Source organism: Trichechus manatus, unplaced genomic scaffold, assembly GCF_000243295.1.
Source record: "Trichechus manatus latirostris isolate Lorelei unplaced genomic scaffold, TriManLat1.0 scaffold00181, whole genome shotgun sequence".
Lineage (NCBI taxonomy): Eukaryota > Metazoa > Chordata > Mammalia > Sirenia > Trichechidae > Trichechus > Trichechus manatus.
This window is the reverse complement of record NW_004444117.1, coordinates 2068439-2089287: the sequence shown is the minus strand read 5'-3', so window position 1 is coordinate 2089287 and position 20849 is coordinate 2068439. Positions and strand designations below refer to the sequence as shown.

The 20849-nt window shown below is 49.7% G+C and overlaps 1 protein-coding gene across 1 annotated transcript in view; it reads left to right on the top strand.

Moving 5' to 3' along the window:
* ADAMTS2 (ADAM metallopeptidase with thrombospondin type 1 motif 2) overlaps positions 1 to 19563 on the top strand; it is a 298006-nt gene extending 278443 nt beyond the window's left edge. The window contains exons 18-22 of the mRNA XM_004387150.1: positions 886 to 1018; positions 1813 to 2020; positions 3839 to 3968; positions 4897 to 4986; positions 18471 to 19563. Of these exons, the coding sequence (XP_004387207.1) occupies positions 886 to 1018; positions 1813 to 2020; positions 3839 to 3968; positions 4897 to 4986; positions 18471 to 18925 (1016 nt within the window). The 3' untranslated portion in view covers positions 18926 to 19563. The remainder of the gene's footprint in view (positions 1 to 885; positions 1019 to 1812; positions 2021 to 3838; positions 3969 to 4896; positions 4987 to 18470) is intronic.
* Positions 19564 to 20849: the final 1286 nt, after the last annotated feature.

Genomic DNA, 20849 nt, shown 5'->3' with positions numbered 1-20849 from the left:
AAAATCACTGTAATTCTCTTTGTGGCCTCAGGCCCTGGTGACTTGCTTACCTCTCAGGCTCCATCAGATGCCCTACCCATCACTCCCCAGACTGACCACATGACCCTAGGTTCCTTTCCTGGATGCACCAGGCACACCCCACAGGGCCTTTGCAGGGCTGTGTCCTCACCCCATTAGTCCTTTCGCCGCATTTCCACTAACTCAGTGCCACTCTTCCTTCCCATCCTGGGGCCCTCTAGACTCCCCAGATGAGGCCAGCCTGCTGGTTATAGTCTACCTGACCCACTAGCACAAGCTTCCTCCACTGTCAACATTTGGGGCTGGATAACTCTTTGTTATGGGGGCTGTCCTATGCACCATAGGATGTTTAACAGCTTCTGTGTCCTGTACCTACTAGATGCCAGTAGTACAACTACTACTGTTGACAACTAAAAATGTCCCAGGTGTAGTCCAATGTCCTTTGGGGGTTAAACCACCCTTGGTGGAGAACCACTGCTGTACACCATGGGAGAAGGCGCTGTGTTGGCCTTGCCCCTCAGTGTTCATCCAGCTCCTGGCCCACTCAGGTCCTGTATACATATTAACTTAAGGTGCAATAAATAACTAAGAGATAGGAGGGGAAATGGAGCCTCCTGCCCTGGCCAGGAAACCAGCGAAGGGGAAGAAGGTAGCCCCCTCCTCGCTTGCACTCACGCTCTCAGCCTCAGGCAGGATGCTCAACTGGCCCTCCCATCACCCTCAGGGCTATAAGGAAAGCAGGCCTGGGGAGGGGAGGACCAGCCGCTCCACACCCAGTTCAGGTGCCTGGGGTGCAGGGGACCAGCCCCTCCATGCTCAGTTCAGGTGCCTGCTGCTCAGTTGAGCTCCCATGCTCTCTGTCTTCAGGGTCACAGTTCACCAAATACGGCTGCCGCCGGAGGCTGGACCACAAGATGGTGCACCGTGGCTTCTGCGATGCCGTGGCAAAGCCCAAAGCCATCCGCCGTGCCTGCAACCCACAGGAGTGCTCCCAGCCTGTGTGAGTGCTGGGCCTACCTCATCTGCCGAGGTCCCATTAGAGGGGAGGGACAGGGCCCCTGGGGGCTCCTGTGGAAGGAGATGCAGTGTCTAGCACCCCTGAGCAGCTCCGGGGAATTTGAGGGACTCTTTCTGCCTCACCATACTTTATGGAGTTGAAGAGGTTGTAAGGAGTGTCCTAGCTCAGCCCTGCCAACCGCCAAGCTGGGATGTGCATCTTAGAAATGACAACAGATGGCAGTGCTCAGAGGGAGACCTGAGGCTCAGAGGGCACAGGAAGGACTTGCTCACCGTCCCGTGCCGAGCATTTCCTAAGCAGCTCAGGAGGTGGCTGTGGCTGGACCTGCAGCCTGGGGCTTAGCAGGCAGGGCTGCATTTCTGAGTCTAGGTTCCTTTCCAGGGCTGAGAGGGGAAGATGGTTGATAAATAGGCAGGTGGGGCTCTGGGGGCTGGGGAGCTGAGGGCATCCACACTCTCTCCAGGAGGGTCTGTGACATCAGCAGAAGGTGAACCCAGAGGGCAGGGCTGACCTGATCTTCAGGCCTGGAAACTCCTTGGCCACCTGCCCCACTACGTCTCCCAGGTGGACACACAGGGATTCATCACCCACAGGACCTGGGACAACTGAGCTGTAGTCTCCCCTCTGTTCAGGGGTGCAGTCTACTCAGCACCTTCTGAGAACTAGGAACGGTGCATCTTCTGGGGAGGAGGCTGCCTTCTCTCGTGGCTCTGGAGCACAGCCAGGCTGGCCCCTGGGGGCCACAGGGGGCTGACCATGCTGCTCTGCCCTGGCAGGTGGGTGGCAGGCGAGTGGGAGCCGTGTAGCCAGAGCTGCGGGCGGACAGGCATGCAGACCCGCTCTGTGCGCTGCATCCAGCCACTGCACGACAATACCAACCGCTCCGTGCACACCAAGCATTGCAACGACGCACGGCCCGAGGGCCGCCGGGCCTGCAACCGCGAGCTCTGCCCTGGCCGCTGGCGGGCTGGGCCCTGGTCCCAGGTAAGCAGGCCCCTGACCCCTGACCCCCGTAAGAGCTTGGCTCAGACTAAGGTGGCCAGTACATTCACTTTGGCATGAGGGCCTGGCTGTAGCTGCTGCCCTTGGCCAAATCCCCTTGCTCAGAGCACCAGAGGGTGGTCAGTGCTCTTTCGAGAACCCTGGTGAAATGTGGCCTCAGTCCCAGCAGACACTGTGTTCACTCCATAGGGCAGAGACTCCTGTGTACACCCCAGGAAACTGAGGGCAGCCTGGGCTTCAAGGCACGATGGGATGCTCAGGGCCGTGGTGTGCTAGGGGAGTCTTGGGTTCTCCATCTCAGAGGCTGGAGGTGTAGTCCAAAAGGCCAGTCCAACTTGCAAGTGGAGAGATGAGCAAGGGAGGACCTAGACTCAGGCTGGACAGAATAGTGAGGATGGATTGAGGGTCTGGAGGGCCAGTTACAGGGCCAGAGGCTGAGCAACAGCCAAAGCCAGGTCAAGGTCAGAGTTGACATTAATATGACATCCAGCTGACAGGCCTAGTGTGTTGGGGGTCCCTAAGACCACCCTCTGGCTCATAATTCACTAGAAGGACTCACAGGACTCAAAAGTTGTTATACTCACCAGTTGCCGTCAAGTCGGTTCTGACTCATGGTGACCCCATGTGTGTCAGATAAATGTGCTCTATAGGGATTTTAATGGTTGGTTTTTCAAAAGTAAATCACTAGACCTTTCTTCTGAGGTGCCTCTGAGTGGACTCCAACCTCCAACATTTTGGTTAGCCAGCTGAGTACATTAACTGCTTGCACCACCTGGGGATTCCTGTTACACTCACAGTTACAGTTTATTACAGAAAAAGGATAGAGAGTAGATATAGTAAAGGGAAAATGCACAGGGGGCAAAGTTCAGAGGAAACCAAGTGCAAGCTTCCAAGTGCCCCCTCCCAGTGGAGTCACAAGGGGCATCCTTAATTCCTCCAGCAGTGATGGATAGCAACACATGCCAAGTGTTGCCAACCAGGGAAGCTCACTCAAGCCTGGGCATCCAGGGTTTTATTAGGGGTCAGTCATATAAGCATAGAGCACCTGCATGACTGACCTCAGCTCCAGAACCTTGGAGTTTCCACAGGTGATCACCTGCAGGTATACCAGGAGGTGTTCACCATCAATCACATTGTTAGCATAAACTATCTGGACAAACTGGTCCAGCGTGGCTCAAAGCCTAAAGGATGCAAAAACACATCTCACACAGAATATTTCAAGAACTCAGTTCCCAGGTGCCAGCCAAGGGCCAGTTCTGCAAACAGATCTTTCTTGGGAATGTGCAGGGTTTGAGCAACCCAGGGCCTGCTGAGTTAACCCTTTCCTGCACACATGGCAACAACTTGAGGATTATCCTTGGGCAGGCCTAGGCAGCTGCTTTGGCCCTCTATAGTGTGGTGAGGCAGAGGGAGTGCCGGGGCAGTGATGGCATTGTGTCCAGACGGAGGTCTCTGCCAAGTCATCCTGAGATTGGTCAGTGCTCTCCTGGTGGCCACACTGCACAGCAGGTTTTCCTGGGCCTCAGGCCTCCTCCTGCCAGAGAGCTTAGAAGTGCCAGGCCCTGTGCTGAGCACCTTGTATTTGGTCTCTAACCTCACGATAACTCAGAGAGGGGGCCTGGGTGTTCGCTCTTAGGAGCCCAAGAGACAAAGTCAGCTAGCTGCCCAGGGTTGAGATGAAGCAGGGCAGGCCTCCCACCAGCTGCCCATCACCACCTCCATAAGGCTTTGTCCAGTTCTTCGAGGCCAAGGGCCTCACAGGGGGGTAACCCCTAATTGGCTGACTCTGCCCACCTGCAGTGTTCAGTGACCTGTGGCAACGGCACCCAGGAGCGGCCAGTCCTCTGCCGGACCTCAGACGACAGCTTTGGCGTCTGCCAGGAGGAGCGACCAGAGACGGCTCGGATCTGCAGACTTGGCTCTTGTCCCCGTAAGCACTCTGTTGCCCCGGGTCCCAGGCACGCAACAGACCCAGGGCAAGGAGAGGCTAGGGGTTGGTTCAGGCACATGCAGCTCTTCTGCTCAACTGGACAGACTGGGCGTCCACAAACTTGAAGGAGAGGCCAGGAAGCCCCAGGGCCAAGGCTGGGGCTGGGACCTTTCGGGATGGAGGCCAGAACATTTTCCTGGCTGGAAATGGAAGGAGTGGACATTTCTGTGCACAGTCTCAGGGCCAGTGAAGGCAGTGGAGATGGTGCTGACTCAGCCTAGTCTTGCCCTCCTGACACCTGCTGTCGGTCCAGAGACAGGATCGACTGAAAGTGCCAGCACAGTGGGACTCAGCTGAGGAGGGGGTTGCCTGTGTGAGTAGGATAGCCAGACCCTGTCTGAGTGCAGACACCTACCAAGTAGTGCCTCACCTCCTTTGGTCCCTGCGGCACCTCAGGATGTAGCTCCCACCACCATTGCCATCCACAGTGAAAGAAGGTGGGGGTGGGGGTGGGATCAGGTCCCTGCCCCACAGCTGAGAGAGTAGATCCAGGATTCATGCTGGCCTGCTTGGTTCCAGGGGCCTCACAAGTCCCCACCATGCTGCTCTGCACCTGTGTCCCTGACATGAGGCAGTCAGAGTTTTGCTTAGAGCTGGGGTCAGGAGGCTAAGAGGGTGGGGAACAGGAGAGGTAGAGGGAGGCTGTGGGGGCAGTGAGAGACTTACGTAGCTGAACCCCAGGGTGTGTGTGGGGGTAGGGGGAGGCAGGAGATGGCTCTGAGGAAGGGCCTGGATGCCACTCTGAGGAGCTGGGTGGGGTCTCTCCTGGGGCCCCTTCCAGGGCTCCAGGAGCTGTTGGGCAGCTCAGCAGGTTGGGGAGGCCCAGCCTTGTGCCCCAGCGGCTGCAGCCCTGTTCTCTTCCTTCCAGGAAACATCTCTGACCCTTCCAAGAAAAACTACGTGGTTCAGTGGTTGTCCCGCCCCGATCCCGACGTGCCCATTGCCAAGACCTCGTCAAGTAACCGGCCCGTTTATAACTCTGCCTCTGCCTTCCTCCTGTGCATGCCCTGCACCCTGTGGAGCTTGCCTTGGGCTACTCTCCTCTCTTTCTATGGAAAACTCCCCTGACTTTTCCTGAGTTCTTTCTCGGGTGAATCTGTTTCCTCCAGGGCCTCAGTGCTCGGCTATCTCCTTCGGAGCTTGTGCCTGGCGGCAGGGCTGGCTCCTCACAGAGGTGGGGCCTAGGGACACCAGCCTCTTGTGGGGGCTGGGACCTGGGCGGCAATGGCTTCTAAAGGGGCAAAGATCCGTTGTGGTGCTGGAGGTGCCCGAGGCCCGCGTGCAAACGTGACCCCTTTGCAATGGTGACCGCCTTGTGGCACCATGTCTCTCCAGGCTGAAGCTGCAGTTCGGAAGTAAACGGGAAGCGCCCCTCTTCCCTTTCAAACGGCGGCGACCGGTCAAGGCGAGGCCAAAGGGGGTCTCGGGGTGTGCAGTTGTGCGTTGAAGTGCCAGGTGACCCCACCCCGAGTTTCTGGCGGTGTGTCCGGGGCTTCCCTGCGCTGTCTCTGCCGCCGCCGCCGCCGCCGCCGCCGCCGCCGCCGCCGCTGCTGCTGACTCAATGCTGTTTCCTTTTGACTCGTGAAACTGTGGCCTGCTTCTGTCTGGCCTTTGCATCCACTTACACAGCCCTCTGGTCCCGGTTCCCTGTCCTCTCAGGGGTTCAGGTCAAACGGAGGAGGCAGGGGGACATGTGCCTCCAGTGGGAATCGGAAACACGCCGCCACTTCCACTGTCTGTCCATTAGCCCCAATGGCCTTTCTTCGTCCTGCGCACATTGACCCCATCCCTAGGGTTGCGAGAACGGGAGAGCGAGAGCTTGTCTCATGTGGATGTGGCTCACCTACCAGTGTGAACAACTACAGAATTACCTCAATTTTTATTGCTTTTTTGCTTAGAAAAATTATGTAGAAAATGCCTTAAAGTTGAAAGGTAACAGGATTGACTGTTCGCTCCAGAGTCAAGAGGGGGAGCTTGGAGTGAGCAGTACATGATCCGGGTTGGAGGGAGGCAGCAAAGATCTGGGGAATGGTCCCGTTCATCCACCTTTTAGGACAAAGTTGCCAAGGCCATATGGCCTTGCTCCTTCTGCTGAGCCGGCTGGGCGGAGACTTAAGCTCATCTCCAGAAAGCTCTGGGCACCCCAGGGCCGGTCGGCGCTGACTGTTGTGTGGAGCTCCCGAGGCTCCAATGGCGCTGCCTTAAACCAGGAGGGTGACGCACCTGGACCCTTAGCTGTAACCAATGTAGCACTTCCGACCTGTCATTCCGTCAGCCCCCCCCAACCCCCCCCCCAGCTGCCTCCCATCAGTATATATGGCATCCCTGCTGGGCCTAGTGCTGTGCCAGCCTCGTCACCCCCCCACCCCATGGCACTAATTACTGTTATGTAAATACTTGGTGTGTAACTGCATACTAATCCTCGTGACTGTTAACTTCCAACGTGGACCAGGCCATGGGAGGGACTTGCACGACTCCGGAGAAGGTGCAGTCTGGTCCTGGGCATTGTGCTGTCTATATGCACTTTGGTTTTTCAGGGATATTTTGTTAGTGTTTTGTATGTACTTGATGAGTATTATATAGGTTCCATTGTTGTTGCTTTTTTTTTTAATGAGACAATGTTCGTGTGTGCCAAAGTGACTGTGAAAATGACTTTTTTTTTTTCTAATGGTTGAAAGACTTCCTGTCATGCATCCCACAAATAAACTCAATAAAATTTCAGTAAAACTGGGTGTTTGGGTCTGGCAAGATAATGGCTGGTTCTCTTCACCTCATGGCTCACCATGCTGCAGAGCCATCAGCTGTTAAGTCTGGAGCACTAACAACTGAGTTTCTGATTCAAATAACTTTATTGCCCCACTCCCTCCCCCCAAGTAGATCTTTAGAGCCCCTCCCCAACTAAAGCATATTCCCCACCACCCTCGAGGCATTTTTAAAAAATAGACTTTATTTCTTAGAGCAGTTTTAGGTTAGGTTTACAAAAAAATTGTGCATAAAGCACAAAAGTTCCCATATATGCCCTGGCACACTGCTTTTCCTTTTGTTAACATCCTGCATTCCTTTGATCCATTTGTTACAACTGATGAAACAATATCAGTACCTTGTTATTAACTAAGTCTGGCATTTACATTAGGGTTCGCTTCTCGGGTTATATAGTACTATGGGTTTTGACATGCATAATGCCGTGTGTCCACCATTACAGTAGCATTCAGAATAGTTTCACTGCCCTCAAAATGCCCTGTGCTCCACCTGTTCATCCGTTCTCCTTCCCCCCGAGTCCCTGGCAACCACTGATCTTTTTAGTGTCGCTATAGTTTTGCCTTTCCAGAATGTCATATAGTTGAAATCATACAGTAGGCAGCTTTTTCAGACTGGCTTTTCCACTTAGCAATATGCCTTTAAGGTTCCTCCCTGTCTTTTTGTAGCTTGATAGCTCATTTCTTTTTATCACTGAATGATATTCCATTGTATGAAGGTACCACAGTTTGTACATTTTTCAGAATATACCAGCAACCTGTGAAGACGTTGCACCGCGATTTGGGGTTTTGAGTCATTAGTGCTAAGTGGGCACTTTTTGAGATTAATTCTCCTCGAGGTTCTCTCCTCGTAGGTGGGTGCCTTACAGCCAGGAAAAAAGCCCAGGAGGGGTTTCTCCTGGCTCTGGGGTCAGCTCCAGTGGAGACAGTGTTGCTCCAGGCCACTGTGCCCTGAGCCACTATCAGGCCATTGCCCTGGCACTGTTCTGAGCCTTGAGCTACCTGTTCAGGGAGAAAGAGGTGTCCCCCTGTCCCAGGTGAGGGCTGCACCAGCCCTAGGAGAGTCTGGGTCAAGAGCAGGACAAGGCAGCAGTGGACCCTGGAACCCGGCCTGCCGCATTTGTGCATATGTGTTCAGTCAGGCCTGCCATGTCCCTGGGGTCTGCTGTCTGAAGCCACAGGGCCTGTGTGTCCACTTACCTCGTTGACTATGAGCAGAGAGTGGCCCGTGTCCAACAAGGCCCTCCCGACCTGGGGCTTGTGTGGGTCCTGCCTGTGGGACCCTCTCTTCTCCTTTTTCTGTAGCACTGAGAAGGGGTGCCGTGCAGGGGAAGAGTAAGAAAGCAAGGGAGACCATGAGAAAGTACGACACATAGTGACCAGAGCCATGGAGATGGCTTGGGGCCTGGGCCATTGCTTAGGGCCAGCCTCTGGGGTCACAGTAACCTTGGCTGAGCACAACCTGCCTAGCCCCCTGGAGCTTAAAAGAAATCACAGCTTCAGAGGGACAAGGAGCCGACAAAGAACATGTGTCTGGCAGTACTTCATTCCACTCAGCATGCCTTCCGGGATGTATGTGTAGTGAGTACCCTCTAAAGGTACTCCCAGGCTGGAGCTGGAGACAGACTATCACCACCCCAGGATATTACAGGCCAGGGGACCTTACTGCCCAGGGGAAATTACAGCCAGGGGACCTCACAGCCCAGGGGACATTATAGCCCAGGAGACCTTACAGCCAGAGAACTTTATAGCCAGGGGATCTTACAGCCCAGGGGTCCTTACAGCCCAGGGGACATTATAGCCAGGGGACGTTACAGCCTAGGGGACCTTACATCCAGGGAATGTTACAGCCCAGGGGACATCCAAGGTGCCATGGAGGGCTATACAAAGGAGGTGGTGTTAAGTTTGATTGCCATCCACTTTGTTACCGTGTTGCATGACGTTTAGGAGGGTGAAATGAGTTCATGGGCCACCATCCCTTTATTAAGAAAAGAGAAGGAAGGATTCTCCATCTCAACATTTTCCAAAGTGGTCCCCTGATTGTAAGGTCTGTAAGGTCTGCATGGCTTTAAGTATTACTGAGTCACCCCTTCCTAATGCTTCTCATCCTTTATGATGACTTGGAGGGGAAAGCCCTACTTAGTGCCAGCTTTGGCATCTCTCAACACTTGCTCATTTCTCTCAAATGCAGCACTTGGCAGGCAAGAGTATCTACCTAGAATTTGATGAACTAAAATGCAATTTAAAAGTTGACTTAAATAAAATGACTTGAAACTTTACATTCATTTTTAAGGTTACCTTTAATTACCTCATTAGTTTTCCATGAATGACAGTAATATAAAAATCTTCTTTTAAAATAATTTTTAAGCTAAAATAGGAGTTAATTTAAAGAAAACTACTAAGCAAATAATACTCCAGTTAAAAAAACTAGCTGCCATCAATTCATTTCTGACTCATGGTTACCCTATGTGTGTTAGAGTAGAACTGTACTCCATAGGGTTGTCAATGGCTGATTTTTCAGAAGTAGATCACCAGGCCTATCTTCCGAGGTACCTCTGGGTGGACTCAAATTTCCAACCTTTTGGTTAGCAGCCAAGCACATTAACCATTTGTACCACCAAGGGATTCCCAAGCAAATAACATAAGTGGTATTCAAATATAGCCAAGATCTTGAGAGTGGCCCACAAATGACTTGAATTTATGAAAATTTCTTCTCAACGTTTTATTGTCATTCACTGGAAGACAATAGGTCTTTGTAGTTAATTGCTGCTGGAAATGGCTGAAGATCAAGTGTTACAAAGTGGAAATTTTTATCTTTGGTAGATAACCTTTGATGTTGAGTGACTCAGGCCCCATTATTCAGCCCTTTGGTGGTATAATTTGCATCTCACTCATCTTGGCGAGCTTTCTGATACTGCTATTACTTAAAAATATACAGACCATTGGTGTACTTGTAATATTCCTTTATGATCAAAGTGAGTGGCTGATAATGAATATTTTGGAATGTTTTCTAGGCTGATATTAGCATAGCCAAGCTCTTGAACAGTGGCTTTCTCAATTATTTATTCATTCATTGACTTATTTTAATCTTTAACAACTTAAAGCAAGAAAGCCCACTGTTCAAAGGTAATTGGACACAGAAGCCTAATATATAATGAGGTTGAGGGTAGCTCCCATGGAAGGGAGCCCAGCTCTCTGGGGCTGCACCCTGCCTGCCTCTGGCAGGAAAGACCTAGGGCTCCTTTTTCACTGGACACATTCTTTGTGCTGTCAAATAAGAAACAAATTGAGACTTAAAGAAGGAGAGGGACCTATTGCAATAAGGAGAAGAGAACAGTCTAACCATATGATCAGTAAGCATCTCAAGAGTAAGGGGGAAAGGTTTTTTTTGTTACAGAGACAATTAAACAAGGCTAGAAAAAACCCAGGTGTGGGGAACTGGGATAACTTACACTGCGGCCAGCCTATTGTCCAGGGCAGACCCTTAAGGTGGGCTGTATTTTGGCTTGGTGTCCCTGCATGGTGCAAACAGTTAATGCCCTCAGCTGCTAACAGAAAGGTTGGAGGTTCGAGTCCACCCAGAGGTGCCCAAAGAAAGGCTTGGTGATCTACTTCTGAAAAATCAGCCATTGAAAACTGTATGGAGCACAGTTCTACTCTGATGCACATGGGGTCATCATGAGTCAGGATAACTCTATGGCAACTAGTTACTGGTTATATGTTGGCTCAGGCTGAGAGCAGGCCAAAGCTCAGGGACTTGGGAGAAGGAGAGAAACTTCACTATAGTTTGGTTAACAAGCATTTTGTCTCTGATTGATCAATGGGGACACGCACCTTAGTTACTCATTTATTAGGCAAGGAATAGGAATTTGAAGCATCTGTGTCTAGCCTTGTCATAGGCAAACCAGGAATATTTGTGAGTCTCATCTAAGTTGTACAGGGGCAGGTGGTGGCAAAGGTCAGTTGTTTTAGAGTCAAGCATTGTCATCAGCCCAATCCCAGAAGGGATTAAAGGAGCATTTTCCACCTTTTTAAATACTTGCCTAGACTTAGGAGCAAGTGGAGTTCAGGAGCCTGTAGGGAGGAGAGAAGCCTGACTACAGTTTGGTCAAGACAAAGCAGAGCGTGAGAAATGGGCAATTGTAAACACTTGGTCAGTGCCAAGCTCTGATCCAGGCACTGGGGACAAAGCCATGTGCTTGACCAGGGATCAGCAAATGCCTTCCATATTACAGGATTTGAGAGTCATGCAGACTCTGTCAAAGCCTTTGTTGCAGGAAAACAACCCTAGACAATAACAAATGGGTATGAGTGTACGCCAATAAAATTTCATTTACAAAATCAGGCGGTGGACAGATTGGGCCTGAAGGGTGTAGTTTGCTAACCTGGTGGGAGTGGCAAACGTGGGAAATGAACACACAGATGAATAACACCAATCTTGTTTTTATGTGAAGGAAGAACCACAGGTGACAGGAGAGGGTGTAACTGTGTGGCAGGAGTGTGATATTCCCACCGCAGTGAGGCCCTGGCTCCTTCCCTTCTCACTGGCCTGTGCCTCTCATGCCCCAGTTCAAAGCTATGGAGAGGACAATGCCACCTAGTTCTTATCAGAAGCCCCCTGCTGAGAAGAAAAGCTGCTGCAGTCTTTCCTGAGGGCTGTGATGGGTAGTTTCCAAGGTACTCAGCCTCAGTGGCTGCTGGGCAAGGGGTAGGTGTAGGGGGTGGTGGGACAGAGGGCTCTGTGCCCCTCAACTTCGAAGAGGACAGCTCTGATGTCCCCCATCTCTATGTTAGGCATCTGTGTTAGTTTTTTCTGCAGAAAGTGTTCTGCTTATTGTAAAACTCTGAAAGCCACATCATCTCAGAATCTCCTGCTTTGATGATTAGGATTACCCCAGACCAAGGCCAGCGTAATACTGAGATGCTTCTGCATCTCAGTGTTAGCAAGACCCAACCTTTCCTGACAACTGATTTCTTTCATCTTCTCTGCATTATGAATTCTGCCTTCAGGAGTGTTTCCTCCTTATTTTGACCGCTCAGAAGCTCAGAGCCAAAGTCGGGGGGCTACCTCTGGTAGTCTCTGCCTGTGTGTGCTGTCTGACCTCTAGCTTTACGATTTTAAAGTCCATCCCTTCCCCATTTTGGACTTCCTCAATCATTCACATTTATCTCTTTATATTTATACGTGAATATGAAAGAATATTCATTATTCGCTGGGATAGGCTCTGGAGACAGAAGAGTTGCAAAAACAGCCCCGGGCTCTGCCCTTTGTAGCTTTCAAGATAATGAAAAATCAGGCATGAGTTGCCTCATCTGACAATTAAATGTAAACTTGCCAACCAGGATGAAGTGCTAGGAAGGGAGACCCAGGGCATCTTGAGACCACTCGCCAACCTAAAGGAGGTCAGGGGTGCTTCCCTGAGGAAGATGTGTTTCAGCTGAGCCTAAAGGATGAAAGGAGGGCAGCTAGGGGAAGAGGTGAAGTGCAGTATGTGAAAAGGCCCTGTGGCTATAGACAGCACAGTACAGAGCGGGGGTGGGGGGGGATCCAAGACTGAGTGAGGTTAAAGAGGTGATAGGGACAAGCCTTCACTCTGAAAGCAACTAGGGGCAATGCAGGGGCTTCAAGCCAGAACATGATATGGTCACATCTTCAGTTAAAAAATGGCATTCTATTGGAGCAAGGTAGCTAGCTGAGAGAGGGAAAGTGAATACCGGCAGGCCAGAGAGGAAGCTCTTACCACAGTGTAGATGAGAGCCAAGGTAGCTTGGCCAGGGTGGAGGTGGGAGAGATGGAGGAACATAGACATATTTGACTGCAGAGGAGGAAGTCTTTAAGGACTTGAAAATGATTGGATATGGAGATAAGGTAGAGGGAATTGTCAGGGAATGTCCAGTTGTCTGGTTTGTGTGCCTAAAAGGATGGTAGGCCATTCACCAAGACAGATGGAGCCAGCAGAGGCCATGAGCTTGGGTTGGAGGTACTGAGTCTCAGGCACCTTTGAGACCCATGGAGGGGCTGTGGGAAGGGAGTGTGCACAGCTAGTAGGCAGTTGTATAAATGAGTATGAAGCTCCAGGGAGTTTGGGGTTGACGGTCTAAATTAGGGTGTCACCAACCTGTTAGTGGAATTACAGGCTGGAGTAGCGGCCAGGCAGAGAGGGTAGTAATGCAGAAAGAAAGAAAGAGAGTGGTGGCCAGGGCTCTCCATGCAACCTAAATGCAGGACAGCCAGTTTCTTGCATGCTGGGTAGAAGACTTCCCCTATGCAAAGATATCGAAGTTATGAAGACAACAGTATGTATGGGAAATGGTCAGAAACTCCATGTAGCAGAGCCATGGGGTAGATGGAAGCAGTGGCATGACATGAGGCTGGTCAGGTAAGTTGAGGCAAGTAGAGGTGAGCCCAGCCAAGTTTAGGTGATTTTTAATTTCCCTTTAGGTGGTTTGCAGTAACAAAATCGTTTGAGGAGTTTAGGTCAGGATGGGAACAAAGAGGCAGCAAGGCCAGTTAGAAGGTCATTAGAACATCCCAGTGGAGAGAAAATGAGGCCAGAACTAGGCAAGGTGAATAAAGGCTGGACACAACAGCACTAGCTCAAGTCTATTTAATGCTCTGTCTGTGTCATTGGAATCCCTGGGTGGTACAAATGATTAATGTGCTCAGCCTCTAACTGAAAGGTTGGAGATTGGAGTCCACCCTGTGGTGCCTTGGAAGAAAGGCTCAGCAGACCTACTTCTGGAAAAATCAGCCATTGAAAACCCTGTGGAGCACAGTTCTACTCTGACACACATGGGGTTTGCCATGAGTTAAAATCAACTCAGTGGCAGCTGGTTGGTGCCAGTCTCTGTGTATCTGTTTTTGGTTGCTTCATTTAATCCTCAGAATAACCTGGAGTGATATGTACTACAGTTTTCCCCAGTGTGTACATCAATACACTGAAGTAACTTGTTGTAGTTTACACTTGAGCAAGTGGCAGAATCAGAATTAGAATGAGAACTTGGGAAGCTACAGAATGAGAATTTAACAGCTACACAGGGGTTGCTGACAGATTGGAGAGAAGGGATGAAGAGGGAGGAGGAGGGGAGGAGGCGTTGGAATTACTTTTAAGTTTCTAGCTTTGACTTCTAGGAATGGTGCTACCATTCAGCAAGGTAGAGACCCAGGAGAAGAAACAGATTCAAGGGAAATAGGGATGGTCAGTGTGGACATGTTGGCGTTGTCTTGTGGGACATCCGGGTGGAGATGGTGGTTGGGTAGATGGGCCTGGAGCATGGATAGGAGCTCTGGGTGAAGATGTCTGCATGGAACCTCAGTGTGTGGGTGTCGGGAAGCCACATAGGGATGACATGGTGGTTCTAGGAGGCTTTGCTGTTGAGGGAACATCAGCATCAAGAGAGCAGTGGGTGAGAAGGAGACAAGAGAGGCCAAGAAGAATGGCCTGAAGGAAGAAAGGAGAACAAGAGGGAGATGGTCTGAAGGCGTGAAAGAAATTTCGAGAGGGGAGCATTGGTGTCAAGCACTGCAAAGAGATCATGAAATACTAGGGCTGGAATCTCACCCTTGAAACTTCACAAGGAGAGATTGTTGGGGATCCTGGAGACAGCAGGGTGGTGGGTAGAACGTGTGCCTGGTTTGGCTCATCAGGCAACTCCCATGGGATTGCTGGTTGGGAACTTCAGGTTAGGACTTCTCCTTACTGCTCAGACACACCTCTGAGAACAGAAGCCAGCCTGGGCTGGTGAGGAGCGTGCAGCAGGAGGTTGAAAACTGGCAGGTTGCTGAGTATCCCTGGGGACTGTGTTTGGTTGGCCTTCACAGTGTTTAAATTTTTTTTTAATTGCATTATCATCACTTACATTCAAAGCACTTCATGTCAAAGGTAATTGTCCTGCATCTCTTGAAAACCCAGAGGAGGGTCAGCACTAGCCTGCCTGCCTTCCCTGGCTGGGTTGCTACACTCTCCATCCTCCCTCTTATGGCAGATGTGTGAGTGGGTGACCCCTGGCTGTCACTGTCTTTTCCAGCTCCTAAAACATGGCCGAGGCCCTGGAAAGAGGATTCAGGTTCTGTCCAAGGCTAAAAAATGCCCTCACCCCCACTCTGTCCTGAAGCAGCTATTACTACCTTCTGGAGGGTTGGCCTGTGTGGGCCTGGTATAGAGGTCTGGTTCCTGCCATCTGACTTCTGGGGTCACATCACAGGGGTGGGAATAGGAACCGCATATCAGGGCAGTGAGAACAGCCCCAAGGGGAGAGGCTCCAGTGGTAGGACTGGCCCTGACACCTCGGAAATATGTGGCTTGACTAAACCATGCCTTCTCTTGGGAACTTAGTTCACTCATGAGGCTTTTTACTGAGGCAGGGCTGTGAGGTCCGATGGAGCTGAGGTTGGGGAGGTATTTTGTGAGCCCAGAGTGGAGTCAATAGAAGGGCCCTTGGGGGCTCTTAATCTGAAGTACATGATACAGTACAATTTCTTTCCACTGTAATCCTCTGTATTTTATTTTGTGCATCCAAAAGCAGTTCTGAGCAGCAGTGTGTGGCACAGAAAATGTTGAGGGTCCCTGGCCAAGATTCTTGCCCATGGCTAGAGCTAATGCATTCCAAAGTATGTTTCCAAGCTTTCCTTAGGAGCCCATGGTCACTGCAAGAAGTCAGGCCTTGGGCCCATTTGGGGTTTGCAGAAGTTGAGGAGAGAAGAAGGTTCAGTGAAGTCTTCAAAATTATCTACTTCAGTTATGAGCCATTGCTGAAGGCTTGGTTCTCTTCCTTTGTGAATGAGAAGAAAATGGGTGAGTCGGAAAGGTAACGAAGCTGACCCTAGGCCCAGCACACAGGGAGGTGGACAACCTGAGCTTGGCTAGGACACAGGTCAGGGCTGTATCCAGGGCTGCCATGGGCTGCTCAGGTAGGCCAAGGGCCACCCTGACAGCTGATTCTCTAGGAAAATAGATTGAGAGAAGAGATGGATTTGAGGCCCTGTATGGTCTCCAGGAAATCAAAACGTCTGTTGGGAAGTCAAAGGGGGCAAGGCCTGCTGGGCAGGGAGCAGCCATTGGTGGCTATGGTGCCTCTGCTAGGCTGGGGCCTCATGTTTGGAGCCAGAGGAAGTGAACTAACAGGTTGCATCCAACTCCTGCCCCTTCTGTTGGGGCTTTCTCTGCAGCAGAGGGAATATGCATGCAGAATCTTTGGGAACAAAAGGATCCAGTGGGAGATTGTGGCTGGGGTCAGAGAGGGCTAATAACAATTGTCTAGGACTTCCATCCCCAGCAAGCATGACACTCCTCCCTCCTCCCTGTAGCCAGCTACCTGTGGCCCTCACCCCTACCTTTCTTTCCATGCATCCCTTCCCTTCCACTCCCCTCCACTTCCCTCTCCTTCTCTCTCTCTCTCCGGGGAGCTGCCTCTCCTCTGTCTTCCTGATGAGCCTGTCACATCCTTACATAAAGGTCTAATCTATACTTTCTATGTCTTGCCAAAACTTGCCTGTGGTGTTTCCAGAGGTCATCAAAGAGTTTGCTTGAGGGAAGAAAGATGGTGTCCAGGAGTGGCCAGATGGCCTGACTAGCGTCCCTTGTGAACTTGCCAGCCAGGGCCAGTCCCCATAGTGGACAACGGGGCTGCTCCAAGCACAGCACAGTGCCCTCCTTCCAGACTGGTTGGACCCAGGGCCCAGTCAGGGAGTTAAGCCCTTGCCTGTGCCCACACCAGGTAGGCAGCTGACACTCATCCATTCTATGTACACTTGTCCAAAAATGCTTTCTAACTTGGACCAGAGATACTATTAAACCAGAAGGAATAGGGCTATATGCTGGGATTAGCTAGGTACCAGGAGAAGTCACCAGTTTCTGGAGATGAAGAAAAACTTATGAATGTGAATTTGTAGTAATAATATTTTGTTGAGTCCACACCCTGACCACAAGTCAGAATATTTGAATTGGGGACTAAGGCGTGAAGTCTGGGGAGAGAGGCATATACTCTCATTAACCACAGGGAACTGTCCTGAGTACCCCCATGTCCTTACATAACCCTTCTCATCCAAGGGTGCTGAAGGCAATGGCTCTGAGCTGGTGTAGCACCTTGTTTCTGCAAGTGTGGCCAGGGACCAGGGTCATTGGCTTATTAGGAGCTTGTTAGAATTCACCCCAAACCTGCTGAATCAGAATCTGCGTGTTAGCAAGACCCCAGTGTTTCACGTGCATATTAATTAATGTCTGAGAAGCATGGGTGTTGCAAAATTAAGACTCCCACAGATCAGAATTCAAACTTGAGCTCCAGTAGCCAGGTGGTTTAGAGGGCGTTCTCAATTTTTTGTGATCCTCAATGTTCTCATTTATAAATTGAGTTAATAGAACTCCCCTCACAGGGTGGAATTTCCAGTATACTTGCAAATTAAGCAGGGACTTGGGAATAAGACACAGTTTAAATCCCAGCTCCACCTCACATACTCAAGTTACCTACTGCCTCTGAGCCTCAGTTTTCCTCATCTGTAAATGGAAGTAGTGATACTACCCACCTCATAACGTTGTTGTATGAACAGTTAATGCAAGTAAAATGTCTGATATGTGATAAGAGCTGTAAGTGTAGCTATGATAATGATGCTGATATCTGTAAAATTCTTAGTACCACACCTGATTCCTAGCAGGTGTCTATTAAAATGTTGGTTTTTTTCCCCGACAGCTGCTACCCCATCTTTAATCAGATGCAATGTTGCCACATTGATTCCTGAAGTAGGAACACACATTTGTGAAATGGCAGTCCCATGTAATCCAAATCCAGACATATATACTGACATAGATTTCTTTATGACTTCGGATTTTAGATGAAAAATCTTGTAAATATATAACATCAAACAATTTAGATATGAATTTGGATGATTATATTTATTGATATAATTAAGTTAAAAGACATGAAGATTGTTCCAGAAAACTTAGAATGTATGGTCACCGTTCTATGGGAATATAAATTTTATGTAATAGCTTATGTTCTCAATGTATCTTTGCACACAAATCCAGCTTCCATTTCTCCCATTTCCAAAATGTCATTTTGTCTCAGGGAAACCAAAGGGAACACTTCTAAGACACCAGAGCCCTGGGATTGGGCATGTTAAACTCTTGGTGTTTCTATTAAGGTCCAGCCATGGTGGAGCATAGTGAGGCCACAGCTAAGCCTCAAGTATTTGCTGTACTGGGTTTTAGGAAATGGTTCTTTTTGGTATAATTTTGCTATAATCTTTGCTTATAGATTATTGTAGAGTCAAACTTGGCCACAGAGTTTTATTGGGGTTACCATTGGGAGGTCAAATGTGAGGATCTGATGAAGTTCTGTTCTCTAAGGTGAGCTTGGAATCACTCCCTAAGAATGAACAGGTTTCGTTTCTGTCTCAAACTTTGAGGGATACTGAAAAACAAACAAACAAACAAACAGAAAACAAAAACCAGATTTGGGGCCTGCTTGGAGAAGGACGACGTTGCTCACAGCTTGTGATGGTGGCACTGATGCCAGCCCCCTCTGGGGCTGCTCTGACACTGCGCTGTGCAGACTTGCCGAGTGAGCTTGCTTCCCTCTGTGCTGTCTCTGGGCTCTTCCAAATGCCTTCTTCAGCAAATTGCACTCTGTGAGGAAACAAGCCCCCACCCCATCTTGTTTTTTGGTTATTTCTCCCACTTTTCTCTTTCAGAGGGCCGCTGCCAAGGTGACAAGTCAATGTTCTGTAAGATGGAAGTCTTGTCTCGCTACTGCTCTATCCCAGGCTACAACAAGCTCTGCTGCAAGTCCTGTAACCTGTACAACATCAGCAATATGGATGACAGGACAGAGCTACCACCTAGCAAGAACAATGACATTGAAGAGCTCATGGCCACCCTCCCGGTGCCCACTCTAGTCATGGAGGTTCCGCCTTCGCCAGGTGCCCCCCTGGGGGTCCCACTCAATGCCTCCAGCACCAATGCCACCGAGGATCATCCAGAGACAAATGCTGTAGATGTGCCCTACAAAATCCATGGTCTGGACGATGAAGTCCAGCCACCCAACCTAATCCCTCGACGACCGAGCCCATATGAAAAGACCAGAAACCAAAGAATCCAAGAGCTCATTGATGAGATGCGGAAGAAAGAGATGCTCGGAAAGTTCTAATAAAATGGAAAGATAGCATCAATAGCATTTTTTTTCTTGCTTATAGAGGTATCCCATGCGATAGCAAATCCTGTGTCATGAAGATGAAGTCAAAATTCCTGACTCCAAAAGGTTTTGAGAAAACAGAGGGGATGACATCAAAAATGTTTGAGCGTGTGCCAACTGGGCTAGCACACATTTTCCAACCCATGAGTGGTCTAAATCCTGTACTGCCAACACCAAGAGGGTTCTGGGTGTTGGGTGGAAAGGAATACAGAAGTTCTTCAACCTCTATCAGTGAGGGGAGGGCAAGAAGGATAACTCTGAGAGATAAAACATTTGCCTCAAGTTTCTGAGCAGTGATTTGGAAATCTTCCTTTCCTTAGTGATGAAAATCCTTCTGGAGACCCAGGACACTTCCTTCAAATCCCCAGGCCAAGGAACAAGCCCCATGAGGACTCTTAGGAGAAATGGTGATTTATTTAACAATTGACCAATTACCAAGAGGAGCACAATGAAGTGGAGGTTGTGAACTTAAATGCCTTCAAGGGCCAGGCAGGCGACAAGGATGAGTGTAGTGTCCATCTGGGGACTATGACCAACCTGAGAGCCATGTCCATCTAGAGCTGGTTGTCAGCTCCAGCCATTCCTGCCACATGCAGATAGTCTGCCTTTTCAGGAAAAGTCAGATGTCTAGACTTCCATGTGAAAACTCGATTTTTAAAGGTTAACTCAAAATATTTTAAAGGGTCTGTTCTGGGACTCTGTGAGGCTCTAGAACCACCAGATTGAAACCTCTGGTTCAGTCTTGGCCTGATGCAGTTTTCTTAATTAAGGACATAGGAGAAGTCATCTGACGTATTTGGTGCTCGCATTGTACTGTGTATGAATATCTCATCCAAATTTGAGCTGTGCAGCAGTTTTTTTTTTTCCAGGAAAGTAGTGAGAACCCTATAACTGGGGACATGAGGATAGATCTAAGTGGTGGGTCAGGTTTCCCGCATCAGTAGAGGGCACTGGGGAGCTCTCCCAGGGCCTCTCTTCCCACCTCTAACCCTGGCCTTGGTTGCCCTCTGTCAGGCTCTGGTGGAAGGCCGCAGCACTCTCCTCTGGCCAGCCTGGCCTCATACCCTGGCTCTCCTAGAGAGGTTCTTTCCCTTCCTAAGTGCAGTAGAAGGATGAAGGAGGCATGCATTTGGCTGGGAAAGTCCCATGAGTGGTCCAAGTCCTGTGAATCTCCCAACCTAGAGGGGCTGGAGTACTGATAAGCCCAAAGATTCTGAGATCCTGAGTTTTTTGGGCTGAGGTTTGCTCCTGAAAAATAGTTTCACTTGTGGAGAATGGGTTTTCCTTTCTAGCCCTTCAGGAGTCTCCCCTCTCCAGCCCCATCCCACTTTCAACCCTTAGGGGACTCTGAGGTTCCAGAATCCAGTAATCAACTCCAAGATATAATGTCTGATGGGAGGCAGGGTGAGAGGTGGGAGAGACTGGTCTGTCCTTTGCTTTTGCTCTTTCCAAACTTTAACAACTTCTATATTCATCATAATGGTGATTTTTGAGCAAGATATGAATTAGAAACAGGAGGAAAGAGAAGGTGTGTGGGAGAAGCATGGCTAATTTTTCTTTCTCACTACACCAACATCTTGTGAATGTGCAGCTTAAACTTCCAAAAATTACAGGACTCAGGGGTCACATTAGCTCTTTAGCTGTGCCTAGCCTGACACATAATTCTTAATCTTTAGATGTCCAGGAAAGTTCTAGAGGCTTCATATTCTCACCAGTCATAGATCTTAGCACTTTTTCTTGTCTAATTCCCCATTATATGGATGAGAACACTGAGGCTCAGGTAATATCATAATGGTGACTTTGTGTTGAGTTTTGAGGTGCTAAGTATGTATGTCTGAATCTGTGTACGGTCTGGGTGTGTCTGTGTGGTCTAAGGAAC